An 18,986-nucleotide genomic window follows, 5' to 3' on the forward strand; every position below is an offset into this window, starting at 1 on the left:
TTACATTCTTCATAGATGAAGTCGGTTTCGTTAACACACAATAAGTGTTCATTACTTTACGTGTTGGATCATAACATTCATTCTCCACTTTTATCCAGAAATGCATTATGGGTATGTGTAGGTCCTTATGTTTCATATAACCAAACAACATTTCCGGCTAATACCCTAATTTACATTAAAGATGCTTGTAGGCAGGCTCCAAAAAAATGTTGTCTTATCAATTCTTGGGGAATTATATTGTTTAATAATGAGAGTTTAATTCGATCCGCACCTGTTAACAGCATGATAAGATGCGCCAATGTCCCCAGGGTAAAGTATCAACTGTCCCCGGAATAATATATCTTTTATCGTCGTGAGAACTAAGTGCAGTTTTGGTTTGCGTAATTGTTGATACTTGGTGGTTTCGCGATTGAAACAATTTTTGGGTGACGAGCATTTCTTTGTCCTCTCGCAAACATACTAAGTAATCATCGAAACTGGTTACGTTTTTAACAATTGACGTTTTTATGCCTTTAGCTTTTTAAACTTTATCTCCCCCCTCCACTCGACATGCATACATCTTCGATCTCAACCCCACAAATTCAGTCATTACCTTACCGGCGTTTTCATCTTTCATCATACCGAGAACTTTTTTATTTACACGAGGAATGTTGTATATATTATTTTCAGGATAATCACTCGTGTCGAAATATTTCGAAGCATCGCGTCGAATCACTTCATATAAATCCGGGCATTCGACTTCGTATATAAGGGAATCAGTATCGGTGTAACAGACTCTGGCCTTGTCCCCAAATCGTCTCCTCATATACGAATAATGAAAATCATATATTTTTAATTTCGATATATCTAAAATACACATACCAACGTAGATGGGTTTATTAAAATAAATTTCCATTTTATTGAGCTCAATAGCAACTAAATTTTCATCGAAGATAATTGAGGATTTGAAATTTGGTTTCGCGATCAACGCCTCAGCGCCGTAACGACCACCCCATTTTGTCACAAGCTTCACAATGGAATGTTTTCGAATATTTTCCATCGTCTTGCCAAATACGGCGTTGTTCATTAATTTGAATAAATTTTTGTCGAAGTCGTTAATCGCCGCGGTTCTAAATTTAGTGTTTAAATTAATATATGATTTCAACCAAGCCGACTGTTTAAATTCCAAAACACGATGAATTTTTGTTAAAATTAAACCATTTTCAATCGCTTGTTGTAAATTACGATAATGCAACACATATCGCTCTTTATTATATAAAGTGCCCATTAATTTGGTTTGTTTTGAATTTGGTGGTGCACGATGTTCTGGGCAAAATGGAAGGTCACGATTTGAATCATGAATGGATTCAGGGTACTCGAGATCAACTTCTAAAATGTAACCTTCAGGGTTATCCTCAGGTACATTGAAGTTGATGTTGTTTCCCTCAACCCACTTAAATCCGCCATAGGGTAGGTACTGAGACATTGCCCATCCATATTGATTATTGATATCATCATAAATTATAAATTTTGATGGCTCAGCTGATTTATAATTAGGTAGATATTTATTATTAGCCGAGGCGTAACGTTTCGAACACTGGCTTAGACCTCCTCGTATACCTCGCTCTATAAACATTGCCATATCAATATCCGTTAATAGCTCAAGTTTTACCCTCGTATACTTCAGCATGCAGTCCCATGTATACCCGGGCAATGTATAGTAATGAGCCGGGTCTAAGCTATACGAATTCAGGCAGCTAGCCCGAAATTGCTCGAATACGTCTGCTAATAACAAAATATCTGTTTTCAAATATAACTCACTGTAATTTCCTAAATTTTGACAGCCAAAAGCGTTCCACACTTCATTAGCATGCGTATAATCAGTATCTGCAATGTGACTGTCGGTCATAGAGTTATAAAATGTAGATTCATCCGGTAATGCAGTTTCATTTAATTTTGTAAAAGAGTCCAAGTAATCATAAGGAAACACTCCTTTACGCGTTAATAAATTGAATTTAGATTCATCTAAATTTGGAAATTGTGTTTTTAAATTTGGAAAGGAATCTGTATAACTTGCTAATTTATCTAAACTCGATGCCATGAACCGAAATGAATCAATAAACCGGAATTTAATTAAATTTTGGTCTATATTTTTAGTAAAAGAAATATATCGCTCCTTATTTATAGGTAGCAAATCGATGCGTCCTTCGAAATCTTTTGCTAAATTCTTTATAATAAAGTGACTATCGTACCCACTTAAATTATGAAAGACTACTGGAATCACGTGACTATCCTGATAGTTAATGTTGCAATCCTCATGCGCAGCTCCTCGATATTTACCAGTAAGGTGACAATGGTCTCGAACTCTGACGTCACCTACGTCAAAGCGGTTTTCGCATATATGACAGCATGATAATGAGCGAAACTCCAGTTCTTGCGGTTCGGTAAGAGGTTCCATGGGTAAGGGACATAGGAATATAGTTTCCACATCTTCCGCTAGCTGCTTCATTTCGGTCACAAACCACTGCTGACAGTTCTCACCGGCATATGATTTGTAAAAGCTCAGGGACTCGTCATATGAGCATTTTACGTAATAATCAATACTATATGGCTTATGTTGTGTATCAGTCTTTGTTGTTGGTATCAAAAGACATTCTAGATCCGCATACACCACAAATGGAACCGATTCTTTATTTTGAAAATTCTTGAAATATACGGTTTCACCTTCCTTCGGCATACGGATGCGGCATTCATTCATTTTAGCACAATCCTTCACGTGTTTTTCTAGACCGGTGGAAATGTAAAAATAGTGAAGGCAACGTTCACAGAAATATTTTTTCGTATGATGTATCGATAATTGAGATGACACTAGTCGGGATAAATCTTTTATCCAAACGTAGTGAAATCTCGGCTTGAATTCACCATCATCATCCCCATCTTCTTCTTCTACATACTTATCTTGGATGAGTAGCAGGTTAACGTGTCTGCCTCTCCTCTCCTTAGCTAGATAGGAAGGAACTACATTATACCGTCCCTTCTTTAGTGATTCAAGAATGTACACGTTGACCGACACATCGTTTTGTTGTTCAAACCGAGGGATTTGTTTCATGACCATCGGCATTGCTATGTTCTTCATATTTAAAACTTCTGAGTAATGTGGATACATGTAAGTTCGGTCGATGTGATGATTGGCTGGATAAAGCGCTGAAGTCACTGCCCACGCAAAACATGCTTCATCATCGTTCTTTACATTTACATAAGCATGTTTCAACCTAAGGGCCCTAGGTAATTCAATGTATGACGACCCAAGTTGTGGGGTATATTTATTAATGTTCATCTGTAGGTTTACGATCGCATTTAAAGCCCATCCACTATCTTTTTCTTGAAATTCTTCAAGGGCTTTTAGAACGGAGTCTTGAATGTTGCTCTTAAACCACTCTTCTAAATCAGTGTTGTTATAAATTGCGACATTTCTAGTATTTATATATTTAAATTCAAATACTTCCTTTCCCATTTTCTTAGTTACGAATTCACCACAAAACACAGCGTTAACTTTCAATGTTGATTTTTTCACATCATTAGTCATTCTCCTTATTATCATTTTTTTAGCATCTTCCATAAATTGTCGAGGGTCCTTGTGGGTCAGGTTAATGATGATCCCCGTTCTCATTCTGTTGGAGAACGCCGTCTGAAGGTCTTGCCATTTTACCCGCAAGCTTCTAAAGTTCTCGCGAGTCGGGTGAGTTGGTTTGTACCCGGTCCCAGTTACGTACCGGAGCGATTTTAGCATGCTTCGGAATCCATGCATGTGACCAGCACAAGTGGTTATGTGGTGCTTTTCACCACTTGTGTTGGCTACCTTTAGCGCAGCGTTCATCACCTTAATATTACGATTACAGTCCTTTATTGCGGGCTCTATATCTTCCCCATCAGCAGTTACAACTCTATGATGCATTTCTTCAACTAGTCTTGAAAAAGACAGGGTTTTGACTGATGTTGAAGCCATTCTAGAACAGCGAAAATTGCGGTTATAACTTCTCGCATGAGATGCAGGATATTAATAAGTTTTTGTCTAATATCAAAGCCTAATTAAAGAAACAAGTTTTGATAATTGTTATAATTGGGAAATAACTTTTGATAATCATTAAATCGAAAATAAATTATCTGTTAAGGGGAAGCTAATTATAATACAGAAACTCTACGTGTGGACATGAGTTAATGCGCCGGTGAGCTTGATAAACATATAGGATTGTTTAAAAATAATTGCAAGTGTCTTCACAATTTTTAAAGTTATTTTTAAATTTATATATGCAACATACACATTATACTTGCACGTTTTATGATAATATTACGCAACATTACGTAATCATCAGCTTCAACACCATATTCATTCGGACAATTACGAAAATGACTACGCTTATATCAGGGAAGCGACTTCATATCAAAGGATAGCTAAGGTAAACACTTAAATAATGATATGAAGATGATGTGAATGTTAAATATTAATTTACGCTTTAGCAGAAAATCCTATTTTTATATGTATGTATACATATAACCAGAGCCCGGACAGTTTAGGAAAGTGATCCTAAAACGCCTCCCACTCCAGTCTCAATATTCAATGAATTAAATCGAAGCGTACGCTTATCTAGGTATACGTTTAGTGTGGAGGGGGCTCACGTTTCCTAAACTGTCCGGGCTCTGCAATAACAATCTAGCGCGTGATCTTGAGATAACTAACGTGATAATCGAAGAATTCCCACACTTACATGATATTAAATCCGCAAACGACGGAAGTTGATGTTCAACTTACCGATTTATAAATTGCTAGGTAAATTTGATAGGTAGCTGCGGCCCCTCTACTTCCTTAATAAATTATTATTTAATTTCCTCTCACGTCAACCCGTTCATCAACGATTCCCATCATTGTTCCAAAAAACATAATTATTTATTAATTTTAAAAAATCTCTTATACTTGCACGTTTTATGTTTTCTGGATTATCTTAATAAACTTTAACAATTTTACTTATAATATTACGCAACATTACGTAATCATCAGCTTCAACACCATAGACAACCGGTTAGGTGCGGGGTTCGGTGCGCGGGCTGTAGATCATGATCTATCCAGGCTAGGTCTTAGGGGGGACAGGGGTTGAACCGGTATTCAACCGGTTGAACAGGGGTTGAACCGGTCGGTTGAACAGGGGTTGAACCGGTCGGTTGAACAGGGGTTGAACCAACGCCCTTTTGGCAGTTTTCACCCGTGCCATATTGTTCGTGCTTGTTATAGGCGACGGGCGTTGTAGGGGGGGAATTTTTTGGTTTATTTTTCGATTTGAAACATCGTTAACGAGATATTTACCATTTTATAACCTCCAAGCCAAACGCTTTGTGTTCACATGTCCGGTGGAATGACGTCATCAGCTCGATAACTAAATAAGGCCCTTTTGGCAGCTTTCACCCGTGCCATATTGTTCGTATTTGTTATAGGCGACAGGGGGTTGTAGGGGGGAATTTTTTGGTTTATTTTTCGATTTGAAGCATCGTTAACGAGATAGTTACCATTTTATAACCTCCAAGCCAAACGCTTCGTGTCCGGATGTGTCAAGGCCTTGATATATCGACGATGACGTCATCGTGATAAGGCGGTAGCCTCATTCAATCCCCAGCCTAAAAGAGGGTTCTCGGAGAATGCTATGCTCTGATTGAACCACCCTGCCCTGCCCGCCCGCACCCCGCACCATAGCACTCAGCCGGTAAGCCAAACCAAACGCTTTGTGTCCGGCCTCGATGATGACGTCATCATCATAAGGCCTGTCGATCCTCATTCAAATTTCCCGCCAAAAAGAGGGTTCTTGGAGAATGCTACGCTCTAATTGGTTGAATTTAAAATGTGGGCGTGGCCAGAAGAAGGTAGTGGTGGGGATAAAAAGTACTTTTCGACCCCAATGTTAAATCTTATGGGATTTTGGTCCAGAACGCCCATAGCTATACTACTAGAAATAAAAAACGCAATGTTAAACCTTTTATAAAAATACTGGAATATTCAGTAAGAGAATATGAATAACTTCGGAAATTAAACAATTAAAATTCATTACTTGTGATTACTAGCTGATCCCAGCGTGCCATTAGCCAACCTTCTAAGTTCTGGTAGTGTTTCATTTATACAATAGGCAATACTTTCTAGTATGAGCACAATCACTGTCTGCATAACAATACGGACACTTCAACGCTATCAAAACCGGGCATGAAACTTTACCTGTGGAATCTTTCAACGAATGACTTTCATAAAATTCTCGTCCTTCTGAATTTCCTTGGAATGGTGGAAACCCCCCTTTTACGGTGGAATTGTTTCCATTGAGGAAATTATACCACTTATGTTTAGCTTCCTGTTCTGCGATAGCTTGTCTTTAAAATGCCTCTTTCATTTTTGTCACGTAACAATCCATTGGTCTTTGTTGTTAATTAAAAAGTGACAACATGATGGACATTTATTTAGTATTATTAGTGTAGTATTAACAACAGACGAGTCAGGTAGAATTTCAGCTCAAAAAATTCCGGGGTGCAGCCAAGTTTCCGTTAAGCAGATCACATCAAAGTCGACATTTAATGAGCTATTGAATACAATCGGTAGTCTGCCACGAATACTGTGCACATTCTGATAATAAAAAGAAAATAAATGCATGGCGTTTAATAAATTACAACAAATTGACCTAATAGTTTACATACGCGAAATATAATAATAATAATAATGCCTTTATTTCCCACCTGTAATAATATACAACAACATAATATATCACACTTCCACTAGACGAACTAATACTAAACAAGTGGGAAATCCCAAGGTGCAGTTCAACCGCTGAATGCCACTGACATGCAGCGGTTGCTCTTCCACTGAAACCTTGAAATCCAAAATTAAATTAATACCAAAAATTTTCTTTAAATTAATCCGAAATTAAATCAACAAAGCAAAAAGAAAACAGAACAAAAATGTCCTCGTCCTACTCTTGCATTGACTGTGGGTTCACATGTGCATGGATCGATTGAATAAAAAACACATTAGTAAGTAAACAACAAAAAAAAAACAAAAGAAGTAATATTAGTCCTGTGACAGAAACATGCTTTCTGAATGCCTGGATGGACAGTGATCAGTGATATTCCTCTCGTTCCCTATCTGAATCAGAGGGGAACAGTCGGTCTGTCGTACAAAAATTTTACAATCGCGGGTCCTTTAAAAATCATAGCAAACCAACAGTTGAAAATCCTGTCATATTACTTTTGGATAACCATGATAGTCACGTGAACGTCAACGCCATTGATTTCTGCAAGAATAACGGAACTCTTATGATAACATTTCATCCTCATACCAGCCACAAAATACAACAGCTCGACAGAACAGTTTTTGTGCCAATGAAGACCTATTACAACACTACCTGTAGCGAATGGATGATTATGAATCCAGGGCAAGCCATTTCAATATATGACATAGCTGAATTTGTGGGTAAAGCTTTTACCACTTCTAACATTCAAAAGGGATTTGAAGCTAGTGGACTTTATCCCATGAACGAGAATATTTTCGCTGAAGATGAATTCTTATCTGCATACGTAACTGATCGACCTTTGAATGAAGCTACCCACGCTCATGAACGAATCAATGATGAGCAACAAGAAGAAAGAGATTCAATTTCTCCTTGAGTTTCATCGGCAAGGCACTCAATCTTGTTTTGAATATCCTAAAAGTTGTCCAAGATCGGAATAATATTGTTCATGCGGGTATCGATATTTCCTAATTGACTCTCGCTAACCTACTAACCCCCTATTCTTATCCTATCAAACACATTTTAAAATTATTAAAAAATGAAACACAAAACTTTATTTAAAAACTGAAATAAAAAACGCAATGTTAAACCTTTTATAAAAATACTGGAATATTCACTAAGAGAATATGAATAACTTCGGAAATTAAACAATTAAAATTCATTACTTGTGATTACTAGCTGATCCCAGTGTGCCATTAGCCAACCTTCTAAGTTCTGGTAGTGTTGTATTTATACATTGGGCAATACTTTCTAGTATGAGCACAATCATTGTCTGCATAACAATACGGACACTTCAACGCTATCAAAACCGGGCAGGAAACTTTACCTGTAGAATCTTTCAACGAATGACTTTCATAAAATTCTCGTCCTTCTGAATATCCTTGGTATGGTGGAAACCACCTGTTTACGGCGGAATTGTTTCCATTGAGGAAATTATACCACTTATGTTTAGCTTCCTGTTCTACGATAGCTTGTCTTTAAAATGCCTCTTCATTTTTGTCACGTAATAATCCATTGGTCTAAGGGCCAAGTCCATCTTTACAAATCATAGTAAGGGTTCGTTCACAAAGCATGTTTCACCGACGCCATCAATCTTCGTGCCCGGTGATGAGCCCGTGGGCAAGGATTTTCTCTTCTGGATGCAGGCTGCGAGGAACTACGATGGACCTTGGATTGGAATTGTCACGGTTGATATGAGGAACACGATAAATGGCGTCTACATCCACACGCGAAATATCATACCCTACATGAGCAGCAACGGCATCTAATAAATTTTCGTTATTCTTTTCAGGAACACTCTGGATCTCTAAATTGTTCCGGCGCGAATATTGTTTCATATCATCAACTCGAGCTGTAAGATCAGACACCCGGTCACGCAATTGTAAGTTTTCGGCTGTTACTTTATCAATAATTTTTATTTTATTCCTTAACTCTTTCACAACTTGTTCAAAATCGGATATACGGCCGCTACCGAAGTCGACTGAATGAAGAAGTTAGCTAGGTAATAGCAGGACAGGACGGCGTCGCCGAAGTAGACCCACATGATTTGCGAGAAATAGCGCCTCGTTCTCTTGATCTTGAATCATGACATGTCCACGCATCTACATACTCCAACGTCTCCTCCGGATCAATGCATTTTGTGTGGAACCAAAGGCAGCACACAAGCACACAAGCACTGGACGCCTGATCTCCTCCCACCACACGATTACACCGTTCGCATATCGACATGATCACTTTTTGCGAAACGACAATAATGGAATTAAAAGTGTATTAATTTATGGGTAGATTATTGGTTATTAATTAACAAATCGCCCACTTCAGAACACTTAGAAAGTCCATACGGATACTAAGTGAGCAAAGAGCGAAGAAAGTGGATTTGAATTTCTTAGCAAGATGAGCTCATACTACTGCAGCACATAATTCCAATTTGGGAAGTATAATTGTTTTCAATGGTGCAATCTTTGATTTTGCAGCTAGTAAGTTGATCTCTGTGTCTGTATATGTGAGGCATATGTAAAAGTATGTAACTCGATTCGTTGTATGTGTATATCCGTTTGATGTAACTATAGCTCTTGAAATATGATTTTTGCAATAACTATGATTGAAGATATAAGACCTAATGAATCTATTTGTCCTAAAATTGTTCTTTTCGTGATTAGCATGGTATGTTTCAATTCTGCACTGGTATATGTCAGCTTGTCAGTGTTTGTATTCCATTGAATTCCTAATGTTTTGAAAATTTCTTCGGACATAAATGTTGGATTTGATTTGAAACTTTATCTCTCAATTCTGGATAATTGCTATTGAACTTGCTTAAAGTAAAACCTCCTGACTCTAGGGTTGTTGTTACGTTGAATTTTATCGTTTTTAGTTTAATGATGTCATCATGTCCTGTAAACATGTCGTCGACGTAAAAATCTCTGCAGAATTTATTAGAATCAGCCGGAAATTTGTTTTCAAATGGTGCCGATGACATTCCAAACTCTAAATTGTTTGATGCAGTTCCTCTTGATACCAAATCTGCAGGATTATGTTGTGACTTCACGTGGAACCATGTGACTGGGTCGCTTGTAGACTGAATTTCGGTAATTCTGTTAGCAACAAATGTCTTATCTTTGTTTGGCCTTGAATTAATCCACGATAGTGCAATTTGTGAGTATGTCCAAAAATATTCTTCATTTATCCGTAGTTGTAGAATCGATTTGAATTTCTCAGCAAGATGAGCTCCATCTACTGCAGCACACAATTCCAATCTGGGAAGTGTAATTGCTTTCAATGATGCAACCTTTGATTTTGCAGCTAGTAAGTTGATCTCTGTCTCTGTATATGTGAGGCATATGTAAAAGTATGTAACTCGATTCGTTGTATCTGTGTATCTGGCAGGGATTATATCATATCTATATCTCCCCCTTTAGCACTTACAACTCTATGACGCATTTCCTCTACTAGTCTTGAAAAAGACAGGGTTTTGCCTGATGTTGAAGCCATTCTAGAACAGCGAAAATTGTGGTTATAACTTCTCGTATGAGATGCAGGATATTAATAAATTTTGTCTAATATCAAAGAATTATATATATATTCTAATGAAAGAAACAAGTTTTGATAATTATTATAATTATGAAATAACTTTTGATAATCATTAAATCGCTAGCGCGTGACCTTGAGATACTAAATAAGGCCGTTTTAGTAGTTTTCACCCGTGCCATGTTGTTCATGCTTGTTATAGGTGACAGGGGCTTTGTAGGGGGGAATTTTTCGGTATATTTTTCGATTTGAAGTATCGTTAACGAGATATTTACCACTTTATAACCTCCAAGGCAAACGCTTTGTGTCCGGATGTATCAAGGCCTCTATGTATCGACAATGACGTCATCGTGATAAGGCTCATCGATCTAGGTAGCCTCATTCAAATTCCCCACCTAAAAGAGGGTTCTCGGAGAATGCTATGCTCTGATTGAACCACCCTGCCCTGCCCGCCGCACCGCGCACCCTAGCACCCAGCTGGTAAGCCAAACCAAACGCTTTGTGTCCGAATGTATCAAGGCCTCGATGTGTAAACGATGACGTCACCGTGATAAGGCCCGTCGATCTAGATAGCCTCATTCAAATTTCCCGCCAAAAAGAGGGTTCTTTTAGAATGCTGTGCTCTGATTGGTTGAATTTAAAATGTGGGCGTGGCCACACCCTCGAAAGGGGGTAGTGGTGGGGATAAAAAGTACTTTTCGACCCCAATGTTAAATCTTATGGGATTTTAAGCCAGAACGCACATAGCTATACCACTAACGGTGTTAAATAGTTTATTCAAACCAAGTTTTTCGGTGCGACAGCTGCTTCGGCAATTTCACCGAAAAATTTGGTTTGAATAAACTATTTAACACCGTTGATTCATATTTTTCCTTAATCTTACATATCTCAACGATGCACATAGAATCCCAACTTTTTAAGTCACTCACTTGAATGCTATCATCGTCAGACGTTAGGGGCTCTAGAAAATTCGCACAAAAGTCTAGTTAGTTGAGAATGCAAATAAGTAAAAACGTAAACTCGTGGAGTTCATCGGTTTCATTTTGGTGTTTCTCTTACAATAATACAATTCATACTGAAACAAAATATACACCTCATAAACTCGTATTTGGCAAAACTTGCAAATTGCCTTCATCTATTCTAGAAACCAGTGATCTTTTATATAATTTTATTGATTAATTATCCTTTGGAATTAAAATATCGATTGCAAAATGCATGGTCAGAACGTAAAACGTAAAGAACATTATGATAAGCAATGTAAACCAATTAATTATAAGAAAGGTGAACAAGTGTTACTTAAAAATGAAAGTGATAATAAAATTTATTGTTTATATAAAGGACCTTATGAAGTAAGAGAAGATAAATTTTCAAACGTTGTGTTAGAAAAAAACAATAAACTTATTACAGTACATAACGACAGAATAAAGGTGGGATTTTTGTGATGCGTTCAACACAAGCGGCGAACGCAGTGCTTTAGATGCAAGGTACTGCTTAGTTTCCTAGGTAGCGTCAGCCGCTTGCGGCCCAAACACGTAAAGCCATGCGGTTATAGAGCAGTTTAGCCGCAATCGCTAGATAGGTGCAGACACGAACCTGTTCATATTCGTTCAATTCATTCACATATGTTCTCCGCTTTGAGCAAACGAAAAATGTCGTAGTCGAAAGTATTATTTACAGTTTTCAAAGACGAAAAGTTAGTGAAAAAAGTTTCAAACTTTTCGTGTATATACGATCTTTTAAACCCATCGCACAAAGATCAAGTCGTACTAGTCATGCTTGGAAAGAAATAGGACAAGTGGTAGGGAGATCAGGTAATAAAAGAATTAACAGTTGTAATAATTTATTAATTTTATCAGAAAATATATACTACTAGTTTAATTGGTTCTGTTAACATGACTATTTTGCCAAGATACTGTCTCTGCGTTACTGTTGAAATATTTCATAAATGAATCTCTGACATTAAATCCATCCATATTTCCAAATCCTCTACCTCTAGCAAGTGGCAGAAAATTTGGAGATGATGGTGTTTCATTTAGGTCTAAGTCGTAATATGGCTTCTGTTCCTTTTCTAAAAATGCAACCCTAAGTAAATTGTGTAAGCAGCAAATTACAATAATCAAATCATCAGTTGTTTCTGGTTTTATAGCAATCGGGGTATAAAATATGCGAAACCTATGCTCTTGAAACACGATAGTTAAAAATTGATTTTTGATTGTCTGTAGTTGCAACCGGTCGAGAAAATGGCCGGTATGGTCGTATTTGAATGCAATCGAAATGCCTCATCGCCTACAAAAACGTGAGGCAAAACAATGTCCGAATTCGGAAGCATGCATGGAGGAGGAAACATATTACCAGCCCTAAATTGTTTCCCAATATTACTCTTGTCAAAAATGCCGCTGTCGCCTTCTTTTTCATACGAACCGACGTCAATAAATATAAGTTTATAGTTTGCATCAACGACAGCAAGACTATAGAAAAAAGTTTTTATAATTAAAGTACTGTGAACCACTGTATGTATGAGCAAAAATTCGGACGTGTTTTCCGTCGATAGCTCCGACACAATTAGGAAAGTGCAACTTTTCTGTAAACTCCTCACTTTTTTTCTTCAGCTCGTCTGGTGAACAGGGGGGTAAAAAAGAGGCGATAGCTTTAACGTAAAACTGATAGCACACATTTCATAATTCTGCTGATATAGCTAGAAGATATTTTGAATGCAAATGCCAGTGATTTCATTGACTCACTGGTTGCTAAAAACCTGAAAACAAAAAACATATTACAACAGATTATAGCGGCGGCGTTATACCAAAAATCGCTAAGTTCAAATTAGTATTTTTGAGTAAAACAACTTTTAGAATAAAGTTGGTGGATTTTGCCAGATCGTCGACAGTATGAGCTTTCTGTTCATTAATTTTTATTGCAGTAGAAGATTGTAAAAAAAGGTGAAAAAGGAGAAACATTAAAGACACGTATTTTAAAAGATTAAAAAAAAAGAAAAGGAACTGGTTCTTCTGCTTCAGCTAAAGCGAAGAAGTGGCCATTAGCAGACATGTTATCATTTCTTGGTAAACCAGATCGTATGCGAGAGTAAGTTGTTGTATGATAACACTTCCTCTTCTTGTAAATTTTAATTCATTTCCAAGAAGTAAATTCAACATTCAAGATGACGATACTATTAATGAAGAGGGCAACGCAGAAGATGTAGCTGAATGCCCGGCCACGGATGTTTGTAATGTTGAAGATGATTCTTCAAAAGTGGATTCGCCCCAACCTGTGAAGAAACGGCCAAAACGAACGGATAAGATCGTTGAATTAATGGAAGCTCGTCACATTGAAAGACAAGAAATTATTAAAACATTAAATGGAAATAAAGAAGATGAAACTGGTCCGTTCTTCAGAAGTGTGGCGATATCAGTCAAAAAGCTTAAGCCGCAGCTTGTTAGTGAAGCCAAAATGCGATCATTGCAGCTGATTTTTGAATTGGAGCAACGCAATGAAATTCACACGAATCAATCACCAGTCTCGCAGTACTTTCTACATCAACTGAACCTTATACGTCACAGACACCAACAAGTTTTGACGGAAATTCAGTGACTACATATTATTATAAAATAATATATATTTTTTGTTTATACTTTCTTTTACCTTTTAAAAAAGGAAATAATACCTTTGTTCAGAAAGTGTCGAAACTAGTTCGAAATTGGACATTTCAGGTAATGATCTGATATTCCAACATATTTGCAACGTTACATTTTTGCAATTGAAAGAAGTAATCAATTCTATTTTTCTTATAACAAAAGTGGACTTTTACTTTACTTACCTTAGAGTTATATCTAATTTGTCCAAAACATAGTTGAATTGACGAATCTTTAATCTAAGAAAATCTCGAAATTTCTTGTCATCTTCTAATAAAGTCTTGTTTTAAATATCGGATGATTTTTTGCATTTTTAGCGTCAGATAATTCTTGGAGTAGAAGTTCCTCATCCTCATTTTCTTCTAACAATAAATCTAATAACAAATTTTGTTTCGCCATGACAAAGTACGTGTTTTCAATTGAAACACGCTTCAACGATACCACAAGCTCATTAGACTTTAATATTTTTCGAAAACCTATCAGTACTGACTGTATCATCCCTAAAAACTCTCACAGTTGTCACAGTTACAAAGGTGCGGCGTAAAGATTCTTCTTTCATCGCGCTATTCGTACACCACTTTCAATATCTGATTTCGTCGAGGAAATGCGTAGGGTTATAACATACGTGAAATACAAAATTTCTACAACAAAGTTCACAAAAACAACATAATTAAACTAATTAAACTAATACCGTTTCACCCTAATTTGCAATTTGAATTTAAAAATGATGATTATGCTTTCAATAATTCTATTAAAATTAGCCAACTTTTAATTAATAACAAACACAAATTCAGGGAAAAGGAAATGAGTGGAATATATAAGATAAAGTGTAATGAATGCGAAAGTTTTTACATAGGTCAAACAGGTCGAAATATAAAATCCAGATATAAAGAACATATCTCCAAAGAAAACTCCGCTTTTTATAAACATCTAATTTCAAACAACCACTCTCCACACTTAGACAATATCAATATTATCAAAAACTTAAAAAAATCTAAATTAATGGATTTCTATGAAGAAATGTTTATTAACCTATAGAATAAAGTTTTCCCTATTTAAATTAATCTAAATTCCTTTTTCAGTTTTTAAAATTTCTTTGTTATTGTTTTTTCGCTGGCATGTTGCAAAGAGAGAATTAATTAATTTTTTTAATTTAATTTATATTTTTCATTACTTAGAATTTTGCGTTTAATTTTTAAGGTTAGGTAACATGCGCCTGTTGAATTGATCCATTTAATTGATTAAATTATCCATTAGCAAGCTTTGTTTAAGTCAATTAAATAAAACAAAAATTTTCCTCTTTCTTGCTATTTATTTTATTATGCTTCTAAATCGATTTCGAGGAAACAATCCTCATCTTCAGTAGAATCTTATATAAAAAAAATTTTTTTTTTTTTTTAAAAACAATATGAAATAAATCCAAAATTTCTATACATTTACTTACTGTCAGTTTAGTTGAAAAAATATATTAATCATCAAAATTTAACACATCCTCCAAATTTAACTTCATCTTTTTTATCCAAACTTGAAAATTTCTTACTTTAATAATTGAACAAATATAATAGAATATCAAATTTAAAACGAAAAGTTAAAATACACTTAAAACAAAATCCAAAATAATATAAAACAAAACACGCGTTTACACTTGACAAAAGATACGAAAAATGACTGAAGGTCAAAAGGAACAAGCAAGAAGGAAACTGGTATTCATCCTGAATAACACTGTTTATATTTAAATTTAAAATCTTTTAGTAAAGTGAAAATAGGTGCAGTATTAATTTGTATTTGATCGTTTAATAAATTATAATTTTGATTGTGTTTATACTTTAAAATTTCCAAAGTTTCAAGCAAATCCAATCTTTGACCTTTATTACATTTGTGTATTAATTTAGTTTCTTTGTATTTAATTTTATGTCCCGTTTCCATTTTATGTTTATAAACATTAGAATTATTTACATTAGATACGTGTTTCTAATCTCCTGCCTGTCTGTCCTATGTAAATACTATTGCAATTATTACATTCTATCGAATATACGCCACATTCTTTTCCTATATCTATTTCTTTTTTATTGTTATAATTTGATAATAATTTTAAAATTGTGTTATTATTAGAATATGCCAGAGAGATATCATATCTGGAGAATAGGTGTTGCATAGTTGAAGTATATCGATTGTAGATTATAGGTTTATATGTTAAATTTGAGTTCTTTATTTTAGTATTTAACGGATCTTTTTGTTTTATAATACTATAAAAAAGTCTGTCTATAGAACTTCTTGGAAAACCATTATTGTTAGCTAATTTATATATGAAATCTTTTTCGTTTTTTAAAGTTTCTTTGTCAAGTGGATAATCTAGTATTCTGTTGATTAAGAATCTAAAATTTGCAAATTTCTGATTGTGTGGGTGGTATGAATTGTAGGGGATAGTAGTTAAAGAGTTTGTAGGTTTCCTGAAAATACTGTATTTAATTTTGTTTTCTATTGTCTTAGTTAAAGTAAGGTCCAAAAAATCCAGTGAATTATCTTTTTCTATTTCCATGGTAAATTTTAATTTTTCATGTATGTTGTTTAGATACTTTAAAAATTGTTTCAACTGAGAAATGTCTCCCTTCCAAATGCAAAACACGTCATCTACATATCTACACCAAAATTTAATGTTTTCTTCAAATATGCTGTTATAATTAAGAATCATATTTTTCTCAATAAAATCTAGATATATATCTGAGATTAATCCTGATAAGGGCATGCCCATTGGTAAACCATCAGGTATGTGATAATATTTATCTTCAAAAGAACAATAATTCTGAGTAACTACATGTTTAAGAATTTTATTTAAATTATTCGACGTATTTTGATCTGTAAAGTGGTTCTCAAAAAGTTGCGAGACAACCTCAAGAGTAAATTCAATAGGAACATTCGAATACAAGTTTGTAACGTCAAAGGAAACAAATAAAGTGTCGTCAATATTTAGATTTTTAGTTTTTTCAATAAAATCCCTGGAATTTTTAACTGTATACTTAGGTTCGAAATTTATGTGTTTGAAAATTTTTGACATGAATCTTGTTAACTTTTTTGTAGGAGCGTTACCGTATGCTGTAATAGGTCTTATTGGCATATTTTCTTTGTGAAGCTTAGGCAGAGAATAGAGTCTAGGTATTTCAGGTTTAATTTCCATAAAATAGAAACTGTAAAAGTTTTTTTCCGAATTATTAAGAAAAGGAGTATATTGAATTAAAGTATCTTTACATTCTTTAATTATATTTCTAGTATTTTTTTTAAGATTCTACTGAAGATGAGGATTGTTTCCTCGAAATCGATTTAGAAGCATAATAAAATAAATAGCAAGAAAGAGGAAAATTTTTGTTTTATTTAATTGACTGATCCATTTAAGTTTATATTTTTTTAATTTAAAACTGTTAATTTTAGTTTTCTCGTTCATTAACACTTTAATTTCTTACTTAATAATTTTCGTTAAGTTTGAAATTGCTACACTTGTTCTCAAACGCATTGTCCCCCCTTTTTTCTAAGAAAACACTTTTTTCCTAAAAAACATTGTTACAAATCAGATTTTTTCAAACCAAAATTTAATTATTACAATTAATATATTTTTCGGCTTCTAATTTGTTAACAGCTCCTTTACTTTTATAAAACAAAAAAATGTTTGCAATTTCAACCGCTTAAGTTGTGAGCACGCACAAACTGAATCTCCTTTAGAGACAAGGGGGAGGCGCATGTGCAATAGAGGTGGTAGTATATACATGTTGGTGCGGTACAAACATTCCACCCAGGAACAAAAATGTGATTTAACATTTTTTTTAATGAAATAAAGGAGTCGAAAAATAACAACAGGTAAGTTCAATTGAATATAATTGAAAAGAGAAACAAATCGACAAACAGTAGGTAGATAGATAATAAGAAACGTGAACTTCTAATTTTAATTTGGTATAAGACAAAGTTTCGTTACGGGTCTGCTTAGACGACCGGTTTTAGTTCTAACGGTCGCTACTCGAACGACGCCGTCAGTTCCAGGATGAGTTTCTTCTATTCGACCCATTTTCCATTGCAAAGGAGAGCGGTTTTCATTACGAATAATGACGAAATCTCCAACAGCAGGATTCGAAGTAAGTGCATTCCACTTTTCCCGATGTTGAAGCGAAGATAAATAACCTTGATGCCATCTCTTCCAGAATTCTTGTATCTCTGGAGCAATTTCCAACGGTAGAGGCGATTAATTGGAACCTTACTAATATCGGGATCTACAACAGAAAATATTATTGGTTCTAAACACAAACAATGGGCGGATGTTAATGGTTGTAAATCGTTGGGATCGCTAGTGATTGCTGACAATGGAATAGAATTGAGAACCGCTTCGATTTGAGTCAGGAGCGTGTATATTTCTTCAAAGGTAAGTCGTTACTCTCCTATCACACGTAATAAATGGGTTTTTACGGACTTAACGCCAGCTTCGGCTAGACCATTGAAGTGAGGTGCTCCCGGAGGATGGAATTGTCATCGTAACTCCAATTTTTCACCAGCGGTTTGAACCATTTGTTGTAATCTGTTATAAGCACCTACAAAATTGGTTCCCTGGTCGGAAAGAATTAGTGAACATCAGCCCCGGCGTGATGTAAAACGGCGTAGGGCGGCGATGAAAGCGTCTGTTGATAAATGTGAAACCAATTGTAGGTGTATAGCCTATGTGAATGTACAAACGAATACACATATGTAAGATTTAACAGACCGCGCTCCACGACAACGGCTGATGGTGGTATAAATTGGTCCAGCAAAATTCACGGCGACACTTGAAAACGGCTTAGCTTCAGAAATTCGGAAATGAAGGAGATCGGCCATCCAAGGAGCATATGATCTTGCAACGAAAACACCGCAGACATCGTGAGAGCACTCGGTGAATAACGCTTCTGGAGGCGAGGATCCAATATATATATATATATATATATATATATATATATATATATATAAGTATATAATTTAGTTGCTTGTTTTTTTGTACTTACCGTTTTTTTTTTATTTTACG

The 18,986-nt window shown here is 35.3% G+C and overlaps 1 protein-coding gene across 1 annotated transcript; it reads right to left on the bottom strand.

The window, feature by feature from the left end:
- Nucleotides 1-520: 520 nt before the first annotated feature.
- On the bottom strand, nucleotides 521-3,934 carry LOC139431074 (uncharacterized). The gene has a single exon (XM_071198643.1). The coding sequence runs from the start codon at nucleotides 3,932-3,934 to the stop codon at nucleotides 521-523; it is 3,414 nt and encodes a 1,137-aa protein (XP_071054744.1).
- Between the last annotated feature and the right edge of the window lie 15,052 nt (nucleotides 3,935-18,986).

This window comes from Onthophagus taurus, chromosome 8 (assembly GCF_036711975.1).
Source record: "Onthophagus taurus isolate NC chromosome 8, IU_Otau_3.0, whole genome shotgun sequence".
NCBI classification, from domain to species: domain Eukaryota; kingdom Metazoa; phylum Arthropoda; class Insecta; order Coleoptera; family Scarabaeidae; genus Onthophagus; species Onthophagus taurus.

Excerpts from the sequence above, each read along its gene's own strand:
- LOC139431074 (XM_071198643.1), bottom strand. The coding sequence starts at position 3,934 with ATGCATCATAGAGTTGTAACTGCTGATGGGGAAGATATAGAGCCCGCA.